Here is a 21,093-nt window from a genome sequence, read left to right as displayed (position 1 = left end):
TATACAACATATTTCTCAATTAAACAAAGCATACTAATTACAATTGAACATATGACCGTTTCAATGTTTCAGATGACTCATGTGTTCAAGAATTATGGACCAGGTGTGCGTTACATCCGATTCATTCATGGAGGAAATGACACTCAGTTCTGGGCCGGCTGGTATGGTATTCGGGTCACCAACAGTAGCATCGAGATCTTCCCATCGGTGGACAGATAGATTTCGGTGTTCCCATTTACTCTCCTAAGAGGTTACATTTGAATATTTTGCCGACCTGCAAGCTTTGAAACTTCTCTTAGCGTAGTGTACATCATTCTGTCTTTTCAGCCTTAGGCAATTGGCACATTGTTTCTCTGTGGATATAAATGATTCTGGCTGTACAATACAGGTAACTTCCAAAGTAATGGAAACGCTTGAGTAAATGAGGGATACAAAGTATATTGAAAACAGTTACTTCCACACAGGTGTTGTTCCTGAGTTAATTAAGCAATTAACATCCCATTGTACTTAGGGTCATGTATAAAAATGCCCAGTTGGCCATTATTTTTGTTACTATGGCTAGAGGAGATCTGTGACTTTGAAAGAGGGGTCTCAAAGGAGCATAGTGGTCGGTCTGTCTCAGTCACCAGATCTCAACCCAATTGAACACTTATGGGAGATTCTGGAGCGGTGACTGAGACAGCGTTTTCCACCACCATCCAACAAAACACCAAGTTATGGAATTTCTCATGGAAGAATGGTGTCGCCTCCCTCAAATGGAGTTCATCACACAGAATCTATGTATGCTAAGGCACATTGAAGCTGTTCTAGCTAGTGGTGGCCAGCGCCTTATTAAGACACTTTGTTTTCTTTATTTTGTCAGTTACCTTTATCATTTGTGTCCATCTCTGGATTGTACAGAGCAAAGCAAAAATTCACATTATATGCCTGGAGTACTTCAATGTATTCCAGGCATATAATGTGCATTTCTGTTTTGCTCTACAATTCAGAGGAAGACAGACCAAAGGAAAGCGTGAACTTGAATGTAATGTATTATGTACATAAACGTCTGACACATTTTGACAAACAACACCATTAAGAAATGTAGTTGAACACGTTTGCTTGTACTCGCCTATATCTTAACATCTATAATGTAATTGTTGTCATGTACAGTGCCTTCAAAGTATTCAAACCCCTTGAAAGTATTCAAACCACTTACTCCACATTTTCTTGTTACAGCCTGAATTCAAAATGTATTAAATACATTTTTCTAAAACATGTACACACAATACCCCATAATTGTTGCTAATTTATTGTCAATTAAATACAGATATCTAATTTACATAAGTATTCACACCCCTGAGGCAATAAATGTTAGAATCATCTTTGGCAGAGATTACAGCAGTGAGTCTTTCTGGGTAAGTCTAAAAGAGCTTTGCACACATGGATTGTATAATATTTGCACGTTCGTTTTCAAATTCAAGCTCATTGAAGTTGGTTGTTGATCATTGCTAAACAGCCATTTTCAAGTCTTGCCATAGATTTTCAAAAGGATTTACGTCAAAACTGTATCTAGGCCACTCAGGAATGTTCAATGATGTCTTGGTAAGCAATTCCAGTGTATATTTGTCCTTGTGTTTTAGGTTATTGTCCTGTTGGAAAGGTGAATTTGTCTCCCAGTGTCTGTTGCAAAGCAGACTGAACCAAGTGTTCCTTTAGGATTTTGCCTGTGTTTAAATCTCTTCTGTTTCTTTAAATACAAATAAAAAAAACTACTCTTTGCTGTTGACCAGCATACCCATAATATGATGCTGCCACCATCATGCTTGAAAATTAGAAGAGTGGTACTCCGTGATGTGTTGTTGGATTTGCCCAAAACATAACGCTTTGTATTCGGGACATAAGTTAATTTCTTTGCCCTGTTTTTTTGTTTTTTTCAAGTTTTAGTTTAGTGCCTTACTGTGAACATGATGCAAGTTTTGAAATATTTTTATTCTGTGCCGGTTTCCTTTTCACACTCATTTAGGTTAGTATTGTGGAATAAATAGTGTTGATCCATCCTCAGTTTTCTCCTATCACAGCCATTAAACTGTAACTGTTTTAAAATCATCATTGGCCTCATGGGAAAATCCCTGATAGGTTTCCTTTCTCTCCGGCAACTGAGTTAGGATGGACGACTGTATCTTTGTAGTGACTGGGTGTATTGATACTCAAGTGTAATTAATGACTTAATTCTCGAAGGGATATTCAATCTACTAATAGTTGCCCTTCTTTGCAATGCATTGGATAACCTCCCTGGTCTGTGGTTAAATCTGTGTTTTGAAATTCACTGCTCGACTGCGTGACCTTACAATTATCTGTATGTGTGCGGTACAGAGATGAGGTCTTTCAAAATCAGGTTAAACACTTGCACACAGTGAGTCCATGCAAGATTATGACTTAAACAAATTTTTACTCCTAAACATATTTTTAAAAAACAACATTTACCTGATTTAAGTATTAATTGCTAACTATTAATATTAAACAAATAGGACATTAATGTTCTGTTTAATTCTGTTTCTTTAAAGAGATGGTTTCCACTCTAGCTTCCTGCAGTTAGTCTGCTAGAGATAGTTTGAGCTGACAATGACTTGGTGGTGATTAACCTAAAAGCTGGCATTCCATAGACAAGATGTGGTATGTTACCCGAGAGAGAGCCTGGAAGAGTTTAGAACAATGTCTCATCTTTCTGGCATCTGGGAAACTAAGCTGGGTTGAGGGTAAAACACCATCCTGTAGATGAACCAAGGTTAGGGAAGGTTAGAAATGACTAAGCATTTTTTAGGGCCTATATATCATATTTTTTCATTATCAGTTAGGCTCACAGCCTAACAGTCAAGACTGTTGGGTCGACGGTATCATTATTGCAATAATTAATCGATGATTGTTTGAAGAAATGACCAAGTCTCTCAGTACTGAAATTTCCATGACAACGTATTTATGCTTGCCATAACAAATGGTTTAATTACGTATTGATTAAAGACATTTCAGATTTAAAAAAATTTAATTTGAAAATGTCCTACACAGTTCCACTTTGACATTATGGGGTATTGTGTGTATGGCAGTGACTTAATACATTTCAAATTCAGGCAGTAACAATGTTTGGGGAAATAGTCAATGGGTGTGAATACTTTCTGAAGGCACTGTTTATATTAATAGGATAATACATGTATTAAGATAAGGAATATAAGCAGTTTAACCTGTAATACATTTATGAATACATTATAATGTAGTCTAATTTGATTATGTACTGTTATCCTGTGGAGATTACTTCTTATGTTTCTCTTTTGAATAATAAGTTACACTTGTATAACTAAATACATACATTTGAAAAGTGTACTGTCCTTATTGTTTATTCAACTACTGTGGAGTGATTTGTATCCTCTATATAAGAACAATACAGGCACTACATCAATATACTGAGGCCCCCATACTTGAAGTGCATTCGGAAAGTATTCAGACCCCTTAACTTTTTCCACATTTGTTACGTTACAGCCTTATTACAAAATTGTTTACATGATGAGGAAACCAGTTAAATCTACACACAATACCCCATAGTGACAAATTTAAAACATATATTTAGACATTTTTGCAAATGTATAAAAAAAAAAACAATACCTTATTTACATAAGTGTTCAGACCCTTTGCTATGATACTTGAAATTGAGCTCAGGTGCATCCTGTTTCCATTGATCATCCTTGAGATGTTTCTACAACTTGATTGTCCACCTGTGGTAGATTCAATTGATTGGACATGATTTGGAAAGACACAACTGTCTATATAAGGTCCCACAGTTGACAGTGCATGTCAGAGCAAAAACCAAGCCATGAGGTCGAAGGAATTGTCCGTAGAGCTGGAGACAGGATTGGTGAAAGGTACCAAAGAAATTCTGCAGTATTGAAAGTCCCCAAGAACAGTGGCCACAGTATTCAGACCCTTTACTCAGTACTTTGTTGAAGCACCTAACAGCGATTACAGCCTTGAGTCTTCTTGGATATGATGCTACAAGTTTTGCACACCTGTATTTGGGGAGTTTCTCCCATTATTTTCTGCAGATCCTCTCAAGCTCTGTCAGTTTGGATTGGGATTGGTTGCGACGCTATTTTCAGGTCTCTCCAGAGATGTTCGATCAGGTTCTAGTCCGTGCTCTGGCTGGGCCACTCATGGACATTGATACTTGTCCTGAAGCCACTCCTGCGTTGTTTTGTCTGCTTAGGGTCGTTGTCCTGTTGGAAGGTGAACCTTCACCCCAGTCTGAGGTCCTGAGCGTTCTTGAGTAGGTTGTAATCAAGGATCTCTCTGTACTTTGCTCTGTTCATCTTTGCCTCGATCCTGACTAGTCTCTCAGTCCATGCCGCTGAAAAACGACCCCAAAGCATGATGCTGCCACCATCATGCTTCGCTGTAGGGATGGTGCCAGGTTTCCTCCAGGTGTGATGCTTGGCATTCAGGCCAAAGAGTTCAATGTTGGTTTCATCAGACCAGAGAATCTTGTTTCTCATGGTCTGAGTCTTTAGGTCCCTTTTGGCAAACTCCAAGCGAGCTGTCATGTGCCTTTTACTAAGGAGTGGCTTCAGTCTGGCCATTCTACCACGAAGGCCTGATTGGTGGAGTGCTGCAGAGATGGTTGTCCTTCTGGATGGTTCTCCTATCTCCACAGAGGAACTCTGGAAATCTGTCAGGGTTACCATCGGGTTCTTGGTCACCTCCCTGACCAAGGCCCTTCTCCCCCAATTGCTAGCTCTTGGAAGAGTCTTGGTGATTCCAAACTTCTTCCATTTAATAATGATGGAGGCCACTGTGTTCTTGGGGAGCTTCAATGTTGCAGAAATGTTTTAGTAGTGGGCCAGTGGGTCAACATGAGCATTATATATTGTTCTGTACATATTGTTACATTTCCTTTGGTACTGTATATGTTCATTTGTGGTTGTCCATCATCCATTTCTGTCACGACTTCTTCCGAAGTCGGTTCCTCTCCTTGGTCGGGCGGTGTTCGGCGGTCAACGTCACCGGTCTTCTAGCCATCGCCGTTCCATTTGTTTTGTCTTGTTTTCACACTCACCTGGTTTCAATTCCCTAAATTGCATGTAGTATATATTTCCCTCTGTTTTCCCCCATGTCCTTGTCGGGAATTGTTCATTGTATGTATTGGTGCCAAGTATGTTATGGTGTGCGACGGGTTTTTACCCACTTTCTTTATTTTGTATGTTGGTTTTCGGAGTTTGTAAGCATTTATTAAATAACTCAGTTTATACCAATTTCGTTCTCCTGCGCCTGACTATCCTGCCACCAGCACGCACCCCATTACAGAATTCCTGACCACTCATGGAGTCAGCAGGAACAGGTGCCCCTGGGAAAGGGGTCGAGGAGCGCATCCAGGAGCAAGCGAAAGTAATCCACTATCTCGGCGCCATCATGGATCAAGTTATTCAGACCTTGGACCGTTGGGAGAGACGGGGAGGTCCACCAGCGCTTTCAACCACGCAACCCGAACGTCCACTACTCAATCCTTCTGCAACCGGTCCCAGTGGGATGCGCCTCGCCCTTCCCAGGGACTATGATGGGACGGCGGCACGGTGCCAGGGATTCCTGTTACAGCTGGACCTATACCTGGGCACTGTTTACCCAGCTCCCTCGGGAAGGGAGAGGGTGTCCACCCTCATCTCGTACCTCTCAGGGAGAGCTCTGGAGTGGGCCAACGTCGTGTGGGGAGAAGGAGATGCGGCGTTGGAGGACTTTGCAGAGTTCAGTGGTCTTCGACCAGCTGCCTGAGGGTAGAGCGGCGGGTTAGCGCCTCTTCCAGCTGAGGCAGGAGACGAGGAGCGCCCAGGAGTTTGCCCTAGAGTTTAGGACCCTGGCTGCCGGCGCGGGATGGAATGACAGGGCACTGATCGACAACTACCGTTGAAGTCTGCGCGAGGACGTCCGTCGGGAGTTGGCCTGCAGAGACACCACCCTCACGTTGGATCAGCTGGTGGATCTGTCCATCCGGCTGGACAACCTGCTGGCTACCCGCGGACGTTCAGATCGGGGTCTGGTAGTTCCATCCCCTCGCACCCCCTCTCCTGAACCTATGGAGCTGGGAGGGGCGGTGCGTTGGAAGACCGGAGGGGGTTCCAGTTCGTGCACCATCTGTGGCCGCAGAGGACACACTGCCGGTCGGTGCCGGGTTGGTCCCTCTGGGAGTCGAGGCAGCAGGCAGGGCACTCTGGCGTCATCCCAGGTGAGTCTGCACCACTCTCATACAGAGTCCTCTGTTGTCCAACTGTTTGTACCTGTTTGTTTTCCTGATTTTTCCCCCCCGCATTCCCAGCATAATGCGCTCGTCGTTTCAGGCGCAGCTGGGAATTTTATTGACAGAGCGCTCGCTCTTAGTCTAATGATCCCCATTACCCCTGTGGCTAGACCTTTCCCAGTTCACGCTCTGGATAGTCAACCATTGGGGTCCGGGCTAATCAGGGAAGCTACTATCTCCCTGGCCATGGTGACGCAGGGGAGTCACGAGGAGAGAATCAGTCTCTTTCTCATTGACTCTCCTGCGTTTCCCGTGGTACTGGGCCTTCCCTGGTTAGCTCATCATAACCCCACTATTTCATGGCAACAGAGGGCTCTCATGGGGTGGTTGCGAGAGTGCTCGGGGAGGTGTGTAGGGGTTCCCGTTGGTGCAACTACGGTGGAAAGCCCAGACCAGGTCTGCACTGTGCGCATCCCCCCCCGAATATGCCGATTTGGCTCTCGCGTTCTGTAAAAAAGAAGGCGACTCAATTACCCCCCCATCGACGGGGGGATTGTGCGATCAATCTCCTGGTAGACGCTGCACTTCCCAGGAGTCACGTGTATCCCCTGTCGCAAGCGGAGACGGTGGCTATGGAGACATATGTCTCCGAATCCCTGCGTCAGGGGTACATTTGGTCATCCACTTCACCCGTCTCGAGTTTCTTTTTTGTGAAGAAGGATGGAGGTTTGCGCCCGTGCATTGATTATCGAGGTCTTAAAATCACGGTGAAGTACAGTTATCGCCACGGCGACTGAGTCAATACACGGGGCGCGCTTCTTCACAAAACTGGATCTCAGGAGCGCATACCACCTGGTGCGTATCCGGGAGGGAGACGAGTGGAAGACGGCGTTTAGTACCACCTCAGGGCATTATGAGTACTTTGTCATGCCGTACAGGTTGATGAATGCTCCATCAGTCTTCCAATCCTTTGTTGATGAGATTTTCATGGACCTGCACGGGCAGGGTGTAGTGGTGTATATCGATGACATTCTGGTATACTCCGCTACACGCGCCGAGCATGTCCTTGGGGTGCAAGGTACTTGGACGACTGTTGTAGCGTGACCTGTACGTCAAGGCTGAGAAATGCCTGTTCTTTCATCAAGCTGTCTCCTTCCCAGGGTATCGCATTTCCACATCAGGGGTGGAGATGGAGAGTGACCGCATTTCAGCCGTGCATAATTGGCCGACTCCCACCACGGTAAAAGAGGTGCAGCGATTTTTAGGGTTTGCCAATTACTACCGGAGATTTTTTCTGGGTTTTGGTCAGGTGGCTGCTCCCATTACCTCACTGCTGAAGGAGGGTCCTGTACGTCTGCAGTGGTCAGTTGAGGCGGACAGGGCTTTGGGCAACTAAGGGCTCTGTTTCCCTCGGCGCCCGTGCTGGCCCCTCCGGATCCCTCTTTGGCGTTCATAGTGGAGGTGGACGCGTCCGAGGCTGGGATAGGAGCGGTGCTCTCTCAGCGCTCGGGTACGCCACCAAAGCTCCGCCCCTGTGCCTTCTTCTCGAAGAAGCTCAGCCCGGCGGAGCAAAAGTATGACGTGGGGGACCGGGAGCTGTTGGCTGTAGTCAAGGCCTTGAAGGCGGGGAGAGCTTGAGGGGGCTAAACACCCTTTTCTCATCTGGACTGACCACCGCAATCTGGAGTAGATCCGGGCAGCGAGGAGACTGAACCCTCGCCAGGCAAGGTGGGCCATGTTTTTCACCCGTTTTTGTTTTCACTCTTTCGTACAGACCAGGTTCCCAGAACGTTAGGGCAGACGCACTCTCCTGGCAGTATGACACAGAGGAGCGGTCCATGGATCCCACTCCAATACTCCCCGCCTCTTGCTTGGTGGCGCTGGTAGTGTGGGAGCTGGACGTGGACATTGAGCGAGCGTTAAGTGCAGAGCCCCCTCCCCCTCAGTGTCCGGCTGGGTGTCTGTACGTTCCGTCTCCTGTCCACGACCGGCTGATCTATTGGGCCCCACACGTCACCCTCCTCTGGTCATCCTGGGATCGGTCGGACAGTGCGCTGTCTTAGTGGGAAGTACTGGTGGCCCACTTTGGCTAAGGATGTGAGGGTTTATGTTTCCTCCTGCTCGGTGTGTGCCCAGTGTAAGGCTCCTAGGCACCTGCCCAGAGGTAAGTTACAACCCTTACCCGTTCCACAACGGCCATCGTCGCACCTGTCAGTGGATTTCATAACCGATCTTCCACCTTCACAGGGAAAAACCACGATCCTGGTCGTTGTGGATCGTTTTTCTAAGTCCTGTCTCCTCCCTTTGCCCGGTCTCCCTACGGCCCTACAGACTGTGGAGGCCCTGTTTACTCACGTCTTCCGGCACTTTGGGGTGCCTGAGGATATAGTGTCTGATCGGGGTCCCCAGTTCACTTCGAGGGTCTGGAGGGTGTTCATGGAACGTCTGGGGGTCTCGGTCAGCCTTACCTCAGGTTTTCGCCCCGAGAGTAACGGGCAGGTGGAGAGAGTTAACCAGGATGTGGGTAGATTTCTGAGGTCTTATTGCCAGGACCGGCCGGGGGAGTGGGCAGCGTTTGTGCCCTGGGCAGAGATGGCCCAGAACTCGCTCCGCCACTCCTTCACTAACATCTCTCCCTTCCAGTGTGTGTTGGGGTATCAGCCGGTTCTTGTTCCTTGGCATCAGAGTCCGACCGAAGCTCCTGCGGTGGATGACTGGTTCCTGCGCGCGGAGGAGACATGGTGAGCCAGAAAGTTGGTGCAGACCGTCACCGCAGTGAGGCCCCGGTGTTCACACCGGGGGACCGGGACTGGCTCTCGACCCTCCGCCTGCCCTGTCGGAAGCTGGGTCGGCGGTTTGTGGGGCCATTTAAAGTCCTGAAGAGAGTGAACGAGGTATGTTATAGATTAAAGCTTCCCCCCGATTACTGCATTAACTTATTGACGCAAGGATCCCTTTAGCGGGATCACTTTCATAAACAACGCTGAATTGCAGAGCGCAAAATTCAAAATAAATACTAAAAATATTTATAATCATGAAATCACAAGTGAAATATACCAAAACACAGCTTAGCTTGTTAATGCACCTATTGTGTCAGATTTTGAAAATATGCTTTACAGCGAAAGCCATCCAAGCGTTTGAGTTTATCAATCACTAGACAAAACAGTAAGAACAGCTAGCTGCAAATTAGCTTGGTCACGAAAGCCAGAAAAGCAATAAAATTAATCGCTTACCTTTGATGATCTTCGGATGTTTGCACTCACGAGACTCCCAGTTACACAGTAAATGTTATTTTTGTTCGATAAAGATTTGTTTTATAACCAAAAACCGACATTTGGTTTGTACTGTCACGACTTCTACTGAAGTCGGTTCCTCTCCTTGTTCGGGCAGTGTTCGGTGGTTGACGTCACCGGTCTTCTAGCCATCGCCGATCCATTTTTCATGTTCCATTTGTTTTGTCTTGTTTTCACACTCACCTGGTTTCAATTCCCTAAATTGCATGTAGTATATATTTCCCTCTGTTTTCCCCCATGTCCTTGTCGGGAATTGTTCATTGTATGTATTGGTGCCAAGTATGTTATGGTGTGCGATGGGTTTTTACCCACTTTCTTTATTTTGTATGTTGGTTTTCGGAGTTTGTAAGCATTTATTAAATACTCCGTTTATACCAATTTCGTTCTCCTGCGCCTGACTTCCCTTCCACCAGCACGCACCCCATTACAATTTCGTTGTATATGTTAACTAGTTGTAATTTGTACAATATGCCTTACGTAACCTATCTTATGTAACCATACCAAATGTAACATATCATACTAATTTGAGTGTCCCGGATTTACGTTTTCCTTGTTACATCTCGTCTTTGAGACCAGTCTGAGTGGGTAGGTCCGTCCCCCCCTGTTTTGGTCTGTTTGCTTCATTTAAGAAACATTTTGCAACAGAATCAGCGGTTTGAATATGCCCCATTTATCACTCCATTCAGCGTCGCTCTGCTTTGGAGAGCAAGGCCAGACACAGATCTCATCCTGAGGATCGCCTCTAGCAGAAGACACTCACAAAATCAACACAAGTCCACTACTGGATACTTTGACCAATTTACAGAAGGTCCGTGTACCTTGTGACCAATGGTTTTCTGAGTGAAAGCGGAAAATTAGGTTACGTGAAAATGGCCTGGTTTTTAAAAAAAAAAAATATATATAATAACTGAAAAGTGGCTTGTTTTTTTTGTCCACCTTTTTTGCATGGAAACCATTACCACGGTTAAATTAAGGTACCAAAACCTCATGATGCTTATGATACCAACGTTTTAGAATACCGTAGTACCGTTTCATATGATACTACCTAATTTTTCAGCCCTACCAATGTTTATGAAGTCTGTTTTGTTAATAAATTCAATTGAATTTCAGCAACAGTCACTAGTCTCTTGTATGCGCCAGTCCAATAATATCCACGTCATTTTCAACTGTATTCAGCCAGCCGCATCCCCTACCTGCCCTCACTCACCTACTTCTCTCTGTCCGCTCTTCCTGTGCATTGTCGTAGAAATTATAATCAAAGGAAACAACACTTTTATAAGATTTGCAAAAATGAAGCAATCAATCATCACCAAGAATGGTTCAGAGTTGAAAGTGTTGGTTCCACTTTTCTGGGATCTGTTATTTACTTAACAAATAAGGAATACTCAAAATGTGCACTTATAAATCATAGCAATTTTAATCAAAATACAGCTGTAGACAGAAGTCAAAGATCAAACATCAGACATACAACTGATGTCTCTGCTGAGTTTTGCTCCGAACAAAAGAAAGACAGGATCTTATATACCCGAGATCACACCTAATGGTGTGATCTATGTCAAAACTTATTCTTAACACAAGGTTTCTGAGAACCTGTCTCAGCGGTATGCAAATTTGCCCTTGTTTCAGAGAAAAACAGACGCTGTCTCTCTGTCTCACTATCACCCACAGTCCCTTTTCTCACAGACGCGGGGCTGCGGGTTTTGACAGAGAGCTAGACACAGACAGAGGTCTCAATATTCTGCTATAAAGTAAGCATAAGTACAATGGCACGTAAGCAAATCAACTTTAACCCTTCAAAAGCTTAACAAGCATAGTCAGGTCTCTGCTTTTATAGAAAAATACATACTTTTTGTATACGTGGCATTCAGCAGATGGTGTGTGTAAAAGGCAATTAGTTGTCTGTGCAGATTTAAGATAGCACGAGGTTGATAGCCCGAGGGCTCAACCGTGTAACTGCATTCACAACAGCAAACACTATAATGTGCTCCTTTCTGCAGGTTTCCATACATGTGACTTGTTGTAGATAGGAAACCCACGGGATGTCACATGCTACGGTCGCACCCAAACGTCTCTTAGCTGTATGCCCAATCTTATGACTAAGTCACACAAAGACAAGTTTGTATCAAGTTAGAAAAACACTAGAATAACGAGAGATTATTCTTTAACCTTTCATTGCTACCCATCCCGGATCCGGGAGCATCCTCATCAAAAAAGCTGACTAGCATAGCCTAGCCTAACGCGACAGGGATATCATATAATTTTCATGAAATCACAAGTCCAATACAGCAAATGAAAGATAAACATCTTGTGAATCCAGCCATCATTTCCGATTTTTTTTAAATGTTTTACAGCGAAAACACTATTTATTTCTATTAGCTAACCACAATAGCAAAAGACTCAACCGCATATTTTCACCATTTTTTTACCGCATAAGTAGCTATCACAAAACCGACCAAATAGAGATATAATTAGTCACTAACCAAGAAACAACTTCATCAGATGACAGTCTTATAACATGTTATACAATAAATCTATGTTTTGTTCGAAAATGTGCATATTTGAGGTATAAATCATAGTTTTACATTGCAGCTACCATCAAAAATACCACCAAAGCAGCCAGCCAATAATTACAGAGAGCAACGTGAAATACCTAAATACTCATCATAAAACATTTATGAAAAATACATGGTGTACAGCAAATGAAAGATAAACATCTTGTGAATCCAGCCAATAATTCCGATTTTTTTAAGTGTTTTACAGCGAAAACACAATATAGCATTATATTAGCTTACCACAATAGCCAAACACACAACCGCATTCATTCACCGCAAAGGTAGCGATCGCAAAAAAACAGCAAAAGATATAAAATTAATCACTAACCTTGACCAACTTCATCAGATGACAGTCCTATAACATCAGGTTATACAATACACTTATGTTTTGTTCGAAAATGTGCATATTTTGAGCTGCAAACCGTGGTTATACATTGTGAATATGTAGCATCGATTCACCAGAATGTCCGGAGATATTTTGGACAGTCACCTAATCTAATCAAAGAACTCATCATAAACTTTACTAAAAAATACATGTTGGACAGCAAATGAAAGATACACTAGTTCTTAATGCAATCGCCGTGTTAGATTTTTTTAAATAACTTTACCATAACAAACAGCTTACGTTATAGCGAGACAGCGCCCGCAAAAAGGAAGGAAAATGGGACTAAACATTTTCCACAGAAATACGAAATAACATCATAAATGGTTCTTACTTTTGCTGAGCTTCCATCAGAATCTTGTACAAGGAGTCCTTTGTCCAGAATAAATCGTTGTTTGGTTTTAGAATGTCCTCTTCTCCTGTCGAATTAGCAACCCTAGCTAGCCAAGTGGCGCGAAGATGTCCATCTTCACCTAACGCAGAGAACGGAAAACTCCAAAACTCCCGATAAACGTTGAATAATCTGATAAAACTATATTGAAAAAACATGCTTTACGATGATATTATCACATGTATCAAATAAAATCAAAGCCGGAGATATTAGCCGTCTATACCGAACGCTTTTCAGAAGCCAATGCTGATGTCCTTCCCGCGCCTTGGTAGACAAAGGAAATTGTGGTCACGTCAGTCCAAGAGCTCTTGTTCGACCTCAGATCAAGCTAGACACCCCATTCCACCTCCCACTGCCTGTTGACATCTAGTGGAAGGCGTATGAAGTGCATGTATATCTATAGATTTCAAGCAATTGAATAGGAAGGCCCTGGAACAGAGCCTCGATTTCAGATTTTTCACTTCCTGTCAGGAAGTTTGCTGCAAAATGAGTTCTATTTTACTCACAGATATAATTCAAACGGTTTTAGAAACTTGAGTGTTTTCTATCCAATAGTAATAATAATATGCATATTGTACGATCTAGAATAGAGTACGAGGCAGTTTAATTTGGGCACGATTTTTTACAAAGTGGAAACAGCGCCCCCATATTGACAAGAAGTTTAAGCAGTACAACACAGGATAGCATGACTAATTATGTAATTTTCCACGACAGCATCTATTCCTCCATCAGTTTTTTAGAAATATAATTTAGCTGTAATGACGAGCGGGGATGCAGACCCTGATATGGGTTCTGTTAGATTTGTAAATGTGTTACATTGGAACAGCGCACAGAGCGAGCAAAGTTGATACATCGTATAATTGTATCACCTGTTATAACCAATCGCACAGGCCAGCTTGAGTAGACTTTGCAAGTTTGCTGTCATGCAGCCTCAGAGTGCCAGAGAGGGGAAATGGAGCAGCTTCACAGCAAAGAGAGCAGCTTGTGTCTAGCCTAAACGATAAAAAAATATGACCCGTATTACCAGAGATACCTTTTTTTTTTCTAATGGTATTTGTCCGCATTTTAGATAATTTCACAAACCATGACGTGGGCCATTTTAAACGAATTGTAAAAAAGGCCGTCCTGCTCCTCTCCTCTACCTAACTTCCCCTCACAGTCCCTTCAATTTCCCTTAAGTCTCGTTAATTTGACTACTCAGCCTACCTAAGCAACCCAGTCTCTCATTTTTATTTACTAATAGCACAAACTTATGGAGCATCAAACTGAATTACATAGCCCTGCCATTCCCAACCATCAGAGCGCTTGGAAATGTGCATCTGAACACTGCACTCACCTACTCAGATCAGAGTGTTATCTTGTCCGAAGGGAGAAGACACATGTTTCTGAGGACTTTCTATTTTTGACAGTAACACAAATGTCTGAATGTTGGCTGTTACTCTTCTTTAATGTTAGCGTTTCCAATACTGCTTTGCCTATTGTGTGTCGTATGTAGTATTATTCCATACTGCCATAAGTGTTATTGCATTGGTTGCACAAGGTCTCAGCCTGGCAGATTCTCACGGAAGGCTGAAGAGAGAGGGTGCCATTAATCTTGACCCTTTGTCAATCCAAGTAATTGGTTTCTTTCTCTGTCCAAAAGATGAATGTTTGTTTATATTGATGCTGTGTTTATAGCCCTTTATAGACATGTTGTTATTGTAATGCCAGTTATTCATGTACACAGAGTTGCAACTTTGGTTTTAGAAGTGGGGGGGACATAACTGTATGTATATATATATATATTTTTTTATCCAGTCAGATAAACACCCCAAACAGCCTACCCGACTGATCACATTCCAATGATAAAACTCCGGGAGACAAAAATGCAATTTCAGAGTGTGCGTGCGTGCGTGTTTGTGGTGAATATCAAGAGTACAGTGATGTGCCTCAACATCATCTTCTAACCGGACAGCACTACAGAGGACAGAACCAAACCAATAAGTAAACTCAGCAAAAAAAATAAACGTCCTCTCACTGTCAACTGCGTTTATTTTCAGCCAACTTAACAAGTTATGTTCATACAAATATTTACACAAGATTCAACAACAGACATAAACTGAACAAGTTCCACAGACATGTGACTAACAGAAATGGAATAATGTGTCCCTGAACAAAGGGGGGGTCAAAATCAAAAGTAACAGTCAGTATCTGGTGTGGCCACCAGCTGCATTAAGTACTGCAGTGCATCTCCTCCTCGTGGACTGTACCAGATTTGCCAGTTCTTGCTGTGAGATGTTACCACACTCTTCCACCAAGGCACTTGCAAGTTCCCGGACATTTCTGGGGGGAATGGCCCAAGCCCTCACCCTCCGATCCAACAGGTCCCAGACGTGCTCAATGGGATTGAGATCCGGGCTCTTCGCTGGCTATGGCAGAACACTGACATTCCTGTCTTGCAGGAAATCACGCACAGAACGAGCAGTATGGCTGGTGGCATTGTCATGCTGGAGGGTCATGTCAGGATGAGCCTGCAGGAAGGGTACCACATGACGGGGGAGGATGTCTTCCCTGTAACGCACAGCGTTGAGATTGCCTGCAATGACAACAAGCTCAGTCCGATGATGCTGTGACACACCGCCCCAGACCATGACAGACCCTCCACCTCCAAATTGATCCCACTCCAGAGTACAGACCTCGGTGTAACGCTCATTCCTTCGACGATAAACGCTAATCTAACCATCTCCCCTGGTGAGACAAAACCGCGACTCGTCAGTGAAGAGCACTTTTTGCCAGTCCTGTCTGGTCCAGCGACGGTGGATTTGTGCCCATAGGCAACGTTGGTGCCGGTGATGTCTGGTGAGGACCTGCCTTACAACAGGCCTACAAGCCCTCAGTCCAACCTCTCTCAGCGTATTGCGGACAGTCTGAGCACTGATGGAGGGATTGAGAGTTCCTGGTGTAACTCGGGCAGTTGTTGTTGCCATTCTGTACCTGTCCCACAGGTGTGATGTTTGGATGTACCGATCCTGTGCAGGTGTTGTTACATGTGGTCTGCCACTGCGAGGACAATCAGCTGTCTGTCCTGTCTCCCTGTAGCGCTGTCTTAGGCATCTCACAGTACGGACATTGCAATTTATTGCCCTGGCCACATCTGCAGTCCTCATGCCACCTTGCAGCATGCCTTCTTTTGGTGTTTTCCAGAGTCAGTAGAAAGGCCTCTTTAGTTTCCTAAGTTTTCATAACTGTGACCTTAATTGCCTACCGTCTGTAAGCTGTTAGTGTATTAATGACCGTTACACAGGTGCATGTTCATTAATTGTTTATTGTTCATTGAACAAGCATGGGAAAGTCTTTAAACCCTTTACAATGAAGATTTGTGAAGTTATTCGGATTTTTACGAATTATCTTTGAAAGACAGGGTCTTGAAAAAGGGACGTTTCTTTTTTTGCTGAGTTTATATAGCGGGTGAGGGCATTCACAGCCGACCGCTCAGACGGGTGAGGGCATGATTGAGTGCTGTGCGATAACGATGGCTAGTCGACAAACCACTCTTAGATGATTTGTTGAGAGCCCCGACACAAATGATACACCCCCTTAGTCTACATGACAAACAGCAGATGTGTGGAATGGGTCACAAGGTTAGACTTGATATATGAGAAAGAGGTATCCCCCAGCCAGATAGCATTTGCCATGAAGACTGTTCTTATTGTACAGAGTTTGGCTCCTAAGACAAGACTCTGAAATCAATTGTCAACTCCAGATACCCCTATCTCAAGAAAAACTCATGTCCTTGACCACACGCCTAGACGAGCTCACGGAGGGGAGTGAGCCTCTAGGTCCTACACTATCCCAGAATAGGTGCAACATCAGAGATGACATACAATGTTTCCAGACACTACCTCACACATCCTGTCTCAGACCTTATCTCCCCCAAAGCCGAAGGAGGGAGTGACTGGGCACAGACATTGTGGAGACAAGTAATTGGTTCCCCATTAATCACGCCATACCTTCACATGGTTTGTAATAGGTAAAGATACATATCTACATGTTATTTCTGATATTTTGCATAGCAACAGGGACATGTGATAGACAAGCCTGACTTCTCCCCTCTCTGGGCCCCAGGTGACTGAGGCCCATATGAAGGAGGAAGTGCAACTGCCAACACCAGAGTCCGAAGGGATACATTCTAATAACAAGAGTTCAACAGTTCAATCATATAAGCATATTATGTATCGGGTTTCAGGTAAGACCCAGATGCAGACAACGTCGAAGTAACAACAGCTTATTAGTCCAACAGGGGCAGGCAAAAGACAGGTCAAGGGCAGGCAGGGGTCATAATCTAGATAGGTGGGGCAAAGGTACAGGACGGCAGGCAGGCAGGCTCAGGGAAGGCAGAAAAGGTCTACACCTAGAAAACAGGAACAATCGAAAGACAGGAACAGAGGGAAAAACGCTGGTAGGCTCGACGAAACAAAACGAACTGGCAACAGAAAAACAGAGAACACAGGTACAAATACACAGTGGATAATGGGGAAGATCGGCGACACCTGGAGGGGGGTGGAGACAATCACAAAGACAGGGGAAACAGATCAAGGTGTGACATTATGCAGATAAGACATTATCTATGTTACCGAGCTAATTCTGATTCTTCCACCACAATATCCGTGATCCTTGGGATGTCCCTTCCCTAAACCCTCTTCAAAAAGGCAGGATACCTCCAGGCAAATCTGGTTATAAGGATGTGATGGTTGTGATGATGTCATTTCAACCAGTTTTGCCCACAGGGTAATTTAGGCCTGGAACAAAGTGTCCATTTGTAATCTAATTTCTTCCATTTTTGGATGTAACAAAATGATGGAGAATAAAAATGAATTGAAGACCTGTGTGGAATTGTCTTGATAGTCTTGCACTGCATCATTAAAATGACATTTTAGGGATGGCTGTATTTCTAAACTCTGAACACCCCAGACTTTTAATGTAACTCTTGACCCTATGGGCCCTAAAAGCAAGTTGATTTATTAGCTTGACTCTAGATCAAAGAAATTGATTAGTTATTGTGAGAGGAGACAAAAAATGTATTTCATTATCCAAGTATCAGTTCATAGTCAGCACGTTGCCTTGTTACAACAGTATTACTACATAGATTTGTATTATTATTATTATCTGTTAACTGAATGCAGTAATGGATAACAGTTTACAGTTTGCAGTTGTACTTTCAAATACAATACAAGTTGTTTTAATCACCTACAGTATAAAAACAACATGTAAATTGTTGGTCCAATGTTTCGTGAGCTTTAATAAAATAAACCAGAAATGTTCCATATTTTGTGCACAAATTTGTTTACATCCCTGTTAGTGAGCATTTCTGCTTTGCCAAGATAATCCATCCACCTAACAGGTGTTGCATATCAAGAAGCTGATTAACAGCATGATCATTACACAGGTGCATCTTGTGCTGGGAACAATAACAGGCCAATCTAAAATGTGCAGTTTTGTCACACAACACAATGCAACAGATGTCTGAACTTTTGAGGGAGTGTGCAGTTGCCATCCTGACTGCAGGAATGTCCACCCCAGCTGTTGCCAGAGAATTTCATGTTAATTCTCTACCATAAGCTGCCTCCAAAGGGAATTTTGAGAATTTGGCAGTACGTCCCACCGGCTTCACAACTGCAGACCACATGTAGCCACGCCAGCCCAGGACCTCCACATCCGGCTTCTTCACCTGTGGGATCATCTGAGACCAGCCACCCGGACAGCTGATAAAATTGGGTTTGCACAACTGAATAATTTCTGCACAAACTGTCAGAAACCGTCTCAGGGAAGCTCATCTGTATGTTCGTCGTCCTCACCAGGGTCTTGACCTGACTGCAGTTTGGCGTCGTAACCGACTTCAGTGGGCAAATGCTCACCTTCGATGGCCATTGGCACACTGGAGAAGTGTGCTCTTCACGGATGTATCCTGGTTTCAACAGTACCGGGCAGATGTGTACTGCGTTGTGTTGGTGAGCGATTTGCTGATGTCAACATTGTGAACAGAGTGCCCCATGGAGGTGGTGGGGTTATTAAGCTACAGAAAACAAACACAATTGCATTTTATCGATGGCAATTTGAATGCCTAGAGAGAACATGACGAGATCCTGAGGCCCATTGTCGTGCCATTCATCCGCCGCCATCACCTCATGTTTCAGCATGATAATGCACAGCCTCATGACGGAGCTGTAAAACACAAAAGGGGGCATATTTTCACGTTATGGTCTTGTGAAGGCTGGCTGAATTCTGGCAAAGAGTATCTTATTTTATCTTAGTATGTCTACAGATTCTCCCTTCTTCCTGTTTTTGTTTGCTTGGAAATCTTGATACTGGAGACTGTTATCTGAAGAAACTGTGTAACCAAAGGTTGGTTATCCTCCCACAATATCAAGTTATGTATCACTAGATTTTATTTATTACAAGATTAAGGGTATACTGGGCAACTTCCATAAGGCCTGGATGCCTTAAATGGAATACAGTACGACTAAAGGAGTCTGTATTGAGAAAATGCCCACGTCAGGAGAGATACCTGTTTAGGCAATCCCTAGCTGCTGGGCTACTCAGTCCCGGCCCTGGGGGTCTGCCGTCCTGTGGGTTGTCACTCTGGCCTTGGCCTAACACACCCAAAACCAATAATGAATGTTTCACTAAGATTCTAAAGCTGAGTCGGATGTGTTGGGTTGGGGCGCTGCAGAGGGTGAGATGGTTTGTTAAAGAAGAATGGTAGAAAGTTTAAGCAGAATGAGCTGAAGACAGGAGGATAAATGGAAGTGAATGTTCGGAGGTGGTAGGTGTGGTGAAGTTCTCAGAGCCCGAGGCTTGCACCGAGGGTCAGGATAAAGATGAGTCTGTGACGGTAGGAGTGAAGTTTTTGGAAAAAGTGGACCATTGCCTTTTGGCTGATCTATTTGTAATTTCAGAGTGGGTGAAAACAGAGTTGGGTGATGTGGAATCGGTGAGGGTAACCAGAAGTGGTCTTGTGATAATTGTTTGTGTTTCTGCTGGACAGAGGGAGCAGGCACTCCGCGTTAAACGAATGGGGTAAGACATGTGAATTGTTTTGCTCCCAATAAAAGGACGCCATTGAAAGGAGTGATTACTGGGGTAGCGGTAAATGTAAAAGTTGACCAACTGAAGGGGAAGATTCCTGGTGTTTGTGATGCTCGTCGTTTGGTGCGCGTAGGAAGGGTAGCGTGAGTGGTGAAACAGAAGAGTCGTTGTCTGTTCTTTTGAGTTTTGATGTCTTTGCCTGATAAAGAGATGTTAGGATATATAAGTTATCCTGTATGAGCTTTTGTGCCGAATACATTACGTTGTTACAGGTGTCAAGCTTATGGGAATGTGGCAGAAGTGTGAAGGAGGGAGGTTCCTATGTGTGAGAAATGTGCAGAAGGGGATGAAGCAAAGAAATCTGTAGCATTGGGGAAAATATTGGTATGTGTTAATTGTAGGGGTGGCCATGGGCTGGGGATCAGAAATGTCCGGTGCGAGAGAGGCAGGTTGAGGTTTCGAGAGTTAGAGTCGTGCAGAAGTTGTCATATGCGGAGGCAGTGAAGAAAGTAGAGGAAGATGGGTCAAGGGGGAGGGATCCTGAGAGGAGTGGTGTGAGGAGTAGATCTGTACCAGTACAGAGGGATAAAACAAGTGATATATGTTTCAGTAAGATTGGATTTTTAGCATTTATAGCAATGGTCATTAAATGTACTGCAGGGATGGAATGTAAGTCACAGAAAATGTAAGTTGTGGTGGCATCTGCAGAGAGGTATTTGGGTGTGCAAGAATTCCCAGCTAGCAATGAAGAATCGTCCGAGAAGCCGGCCCTCTTCCGGTGGGCCGGAACTGAATAAATCGGCCCAGTGTCGGACTCGGCCTTGAATCAAAATGAATGACTGCCCAGAATCGGCCCAAGTACATTGGGCCGTTTCCATCTACCGGAATTCAGCCGACTTTGCCGGCATCTTACCAGAATCCCCCCAGAAGCGGCCCGATGCTAATTTAAATGAATGTATACAAAATTACCTGATTTACTCATTTTAAATATTACTATTATAAATTTTTTGCATAACAATTATACCTATCCACCCCCTAAAAAAATATGTCGGACCGTACACCTGGGGACTCTGTCAGCGTGCATGCGCCTGGCCCGCCACAGGAGTCGCTACAGCGCGATGAGATAAGGACATCCCGGCCGGCCGAACCCTCCTCTA

General features: G+C 44.1%; 1 protein-coding gene across 1 annotated transcript in view; it reads left to right on the top strand.

Moving 5' to 3' along the window:
- The window catches only part of LOC120059212 (F-box only protein 6-like), a 32,012-nt gene extending 30,774 nt beyond the window's left edge, over positions 1–1,238 (top strand). Inside the window, exon 6 of the mRNA XM_039008082.1 lies at positions 73–1,238. Within this exon, the coding sequence (XP_038864010.1) occupies positions 73–219 (147 nt within the window). The 3' untranslated portion in view covers positions 220–1,238. The remainder of the gene's footprint in view (positions 1–72) is intronic.
- Positions 1,239–21,093: the final 19,855 nt, after the last annotated feature.

This window comes from Salvelinus namaycush, chromosome 14 (genome assembly GCF_016432855.1).
Source record: "Salvelinus namaycush isolate Seneca chromosome 14, SaNama_1.0, whole genome shotgun sequence".
NCBI classification, from domain to species: domain Eukaryota; kingdom Metazoa; phylum Chordata; class Actinopteri; order Salmoniformes; family Salmonidae; genus Salvelinus; species Salvelinus namaycush.
This window is presented reverse-complemented; position numbering and strand designations above follow the sequence as displayed.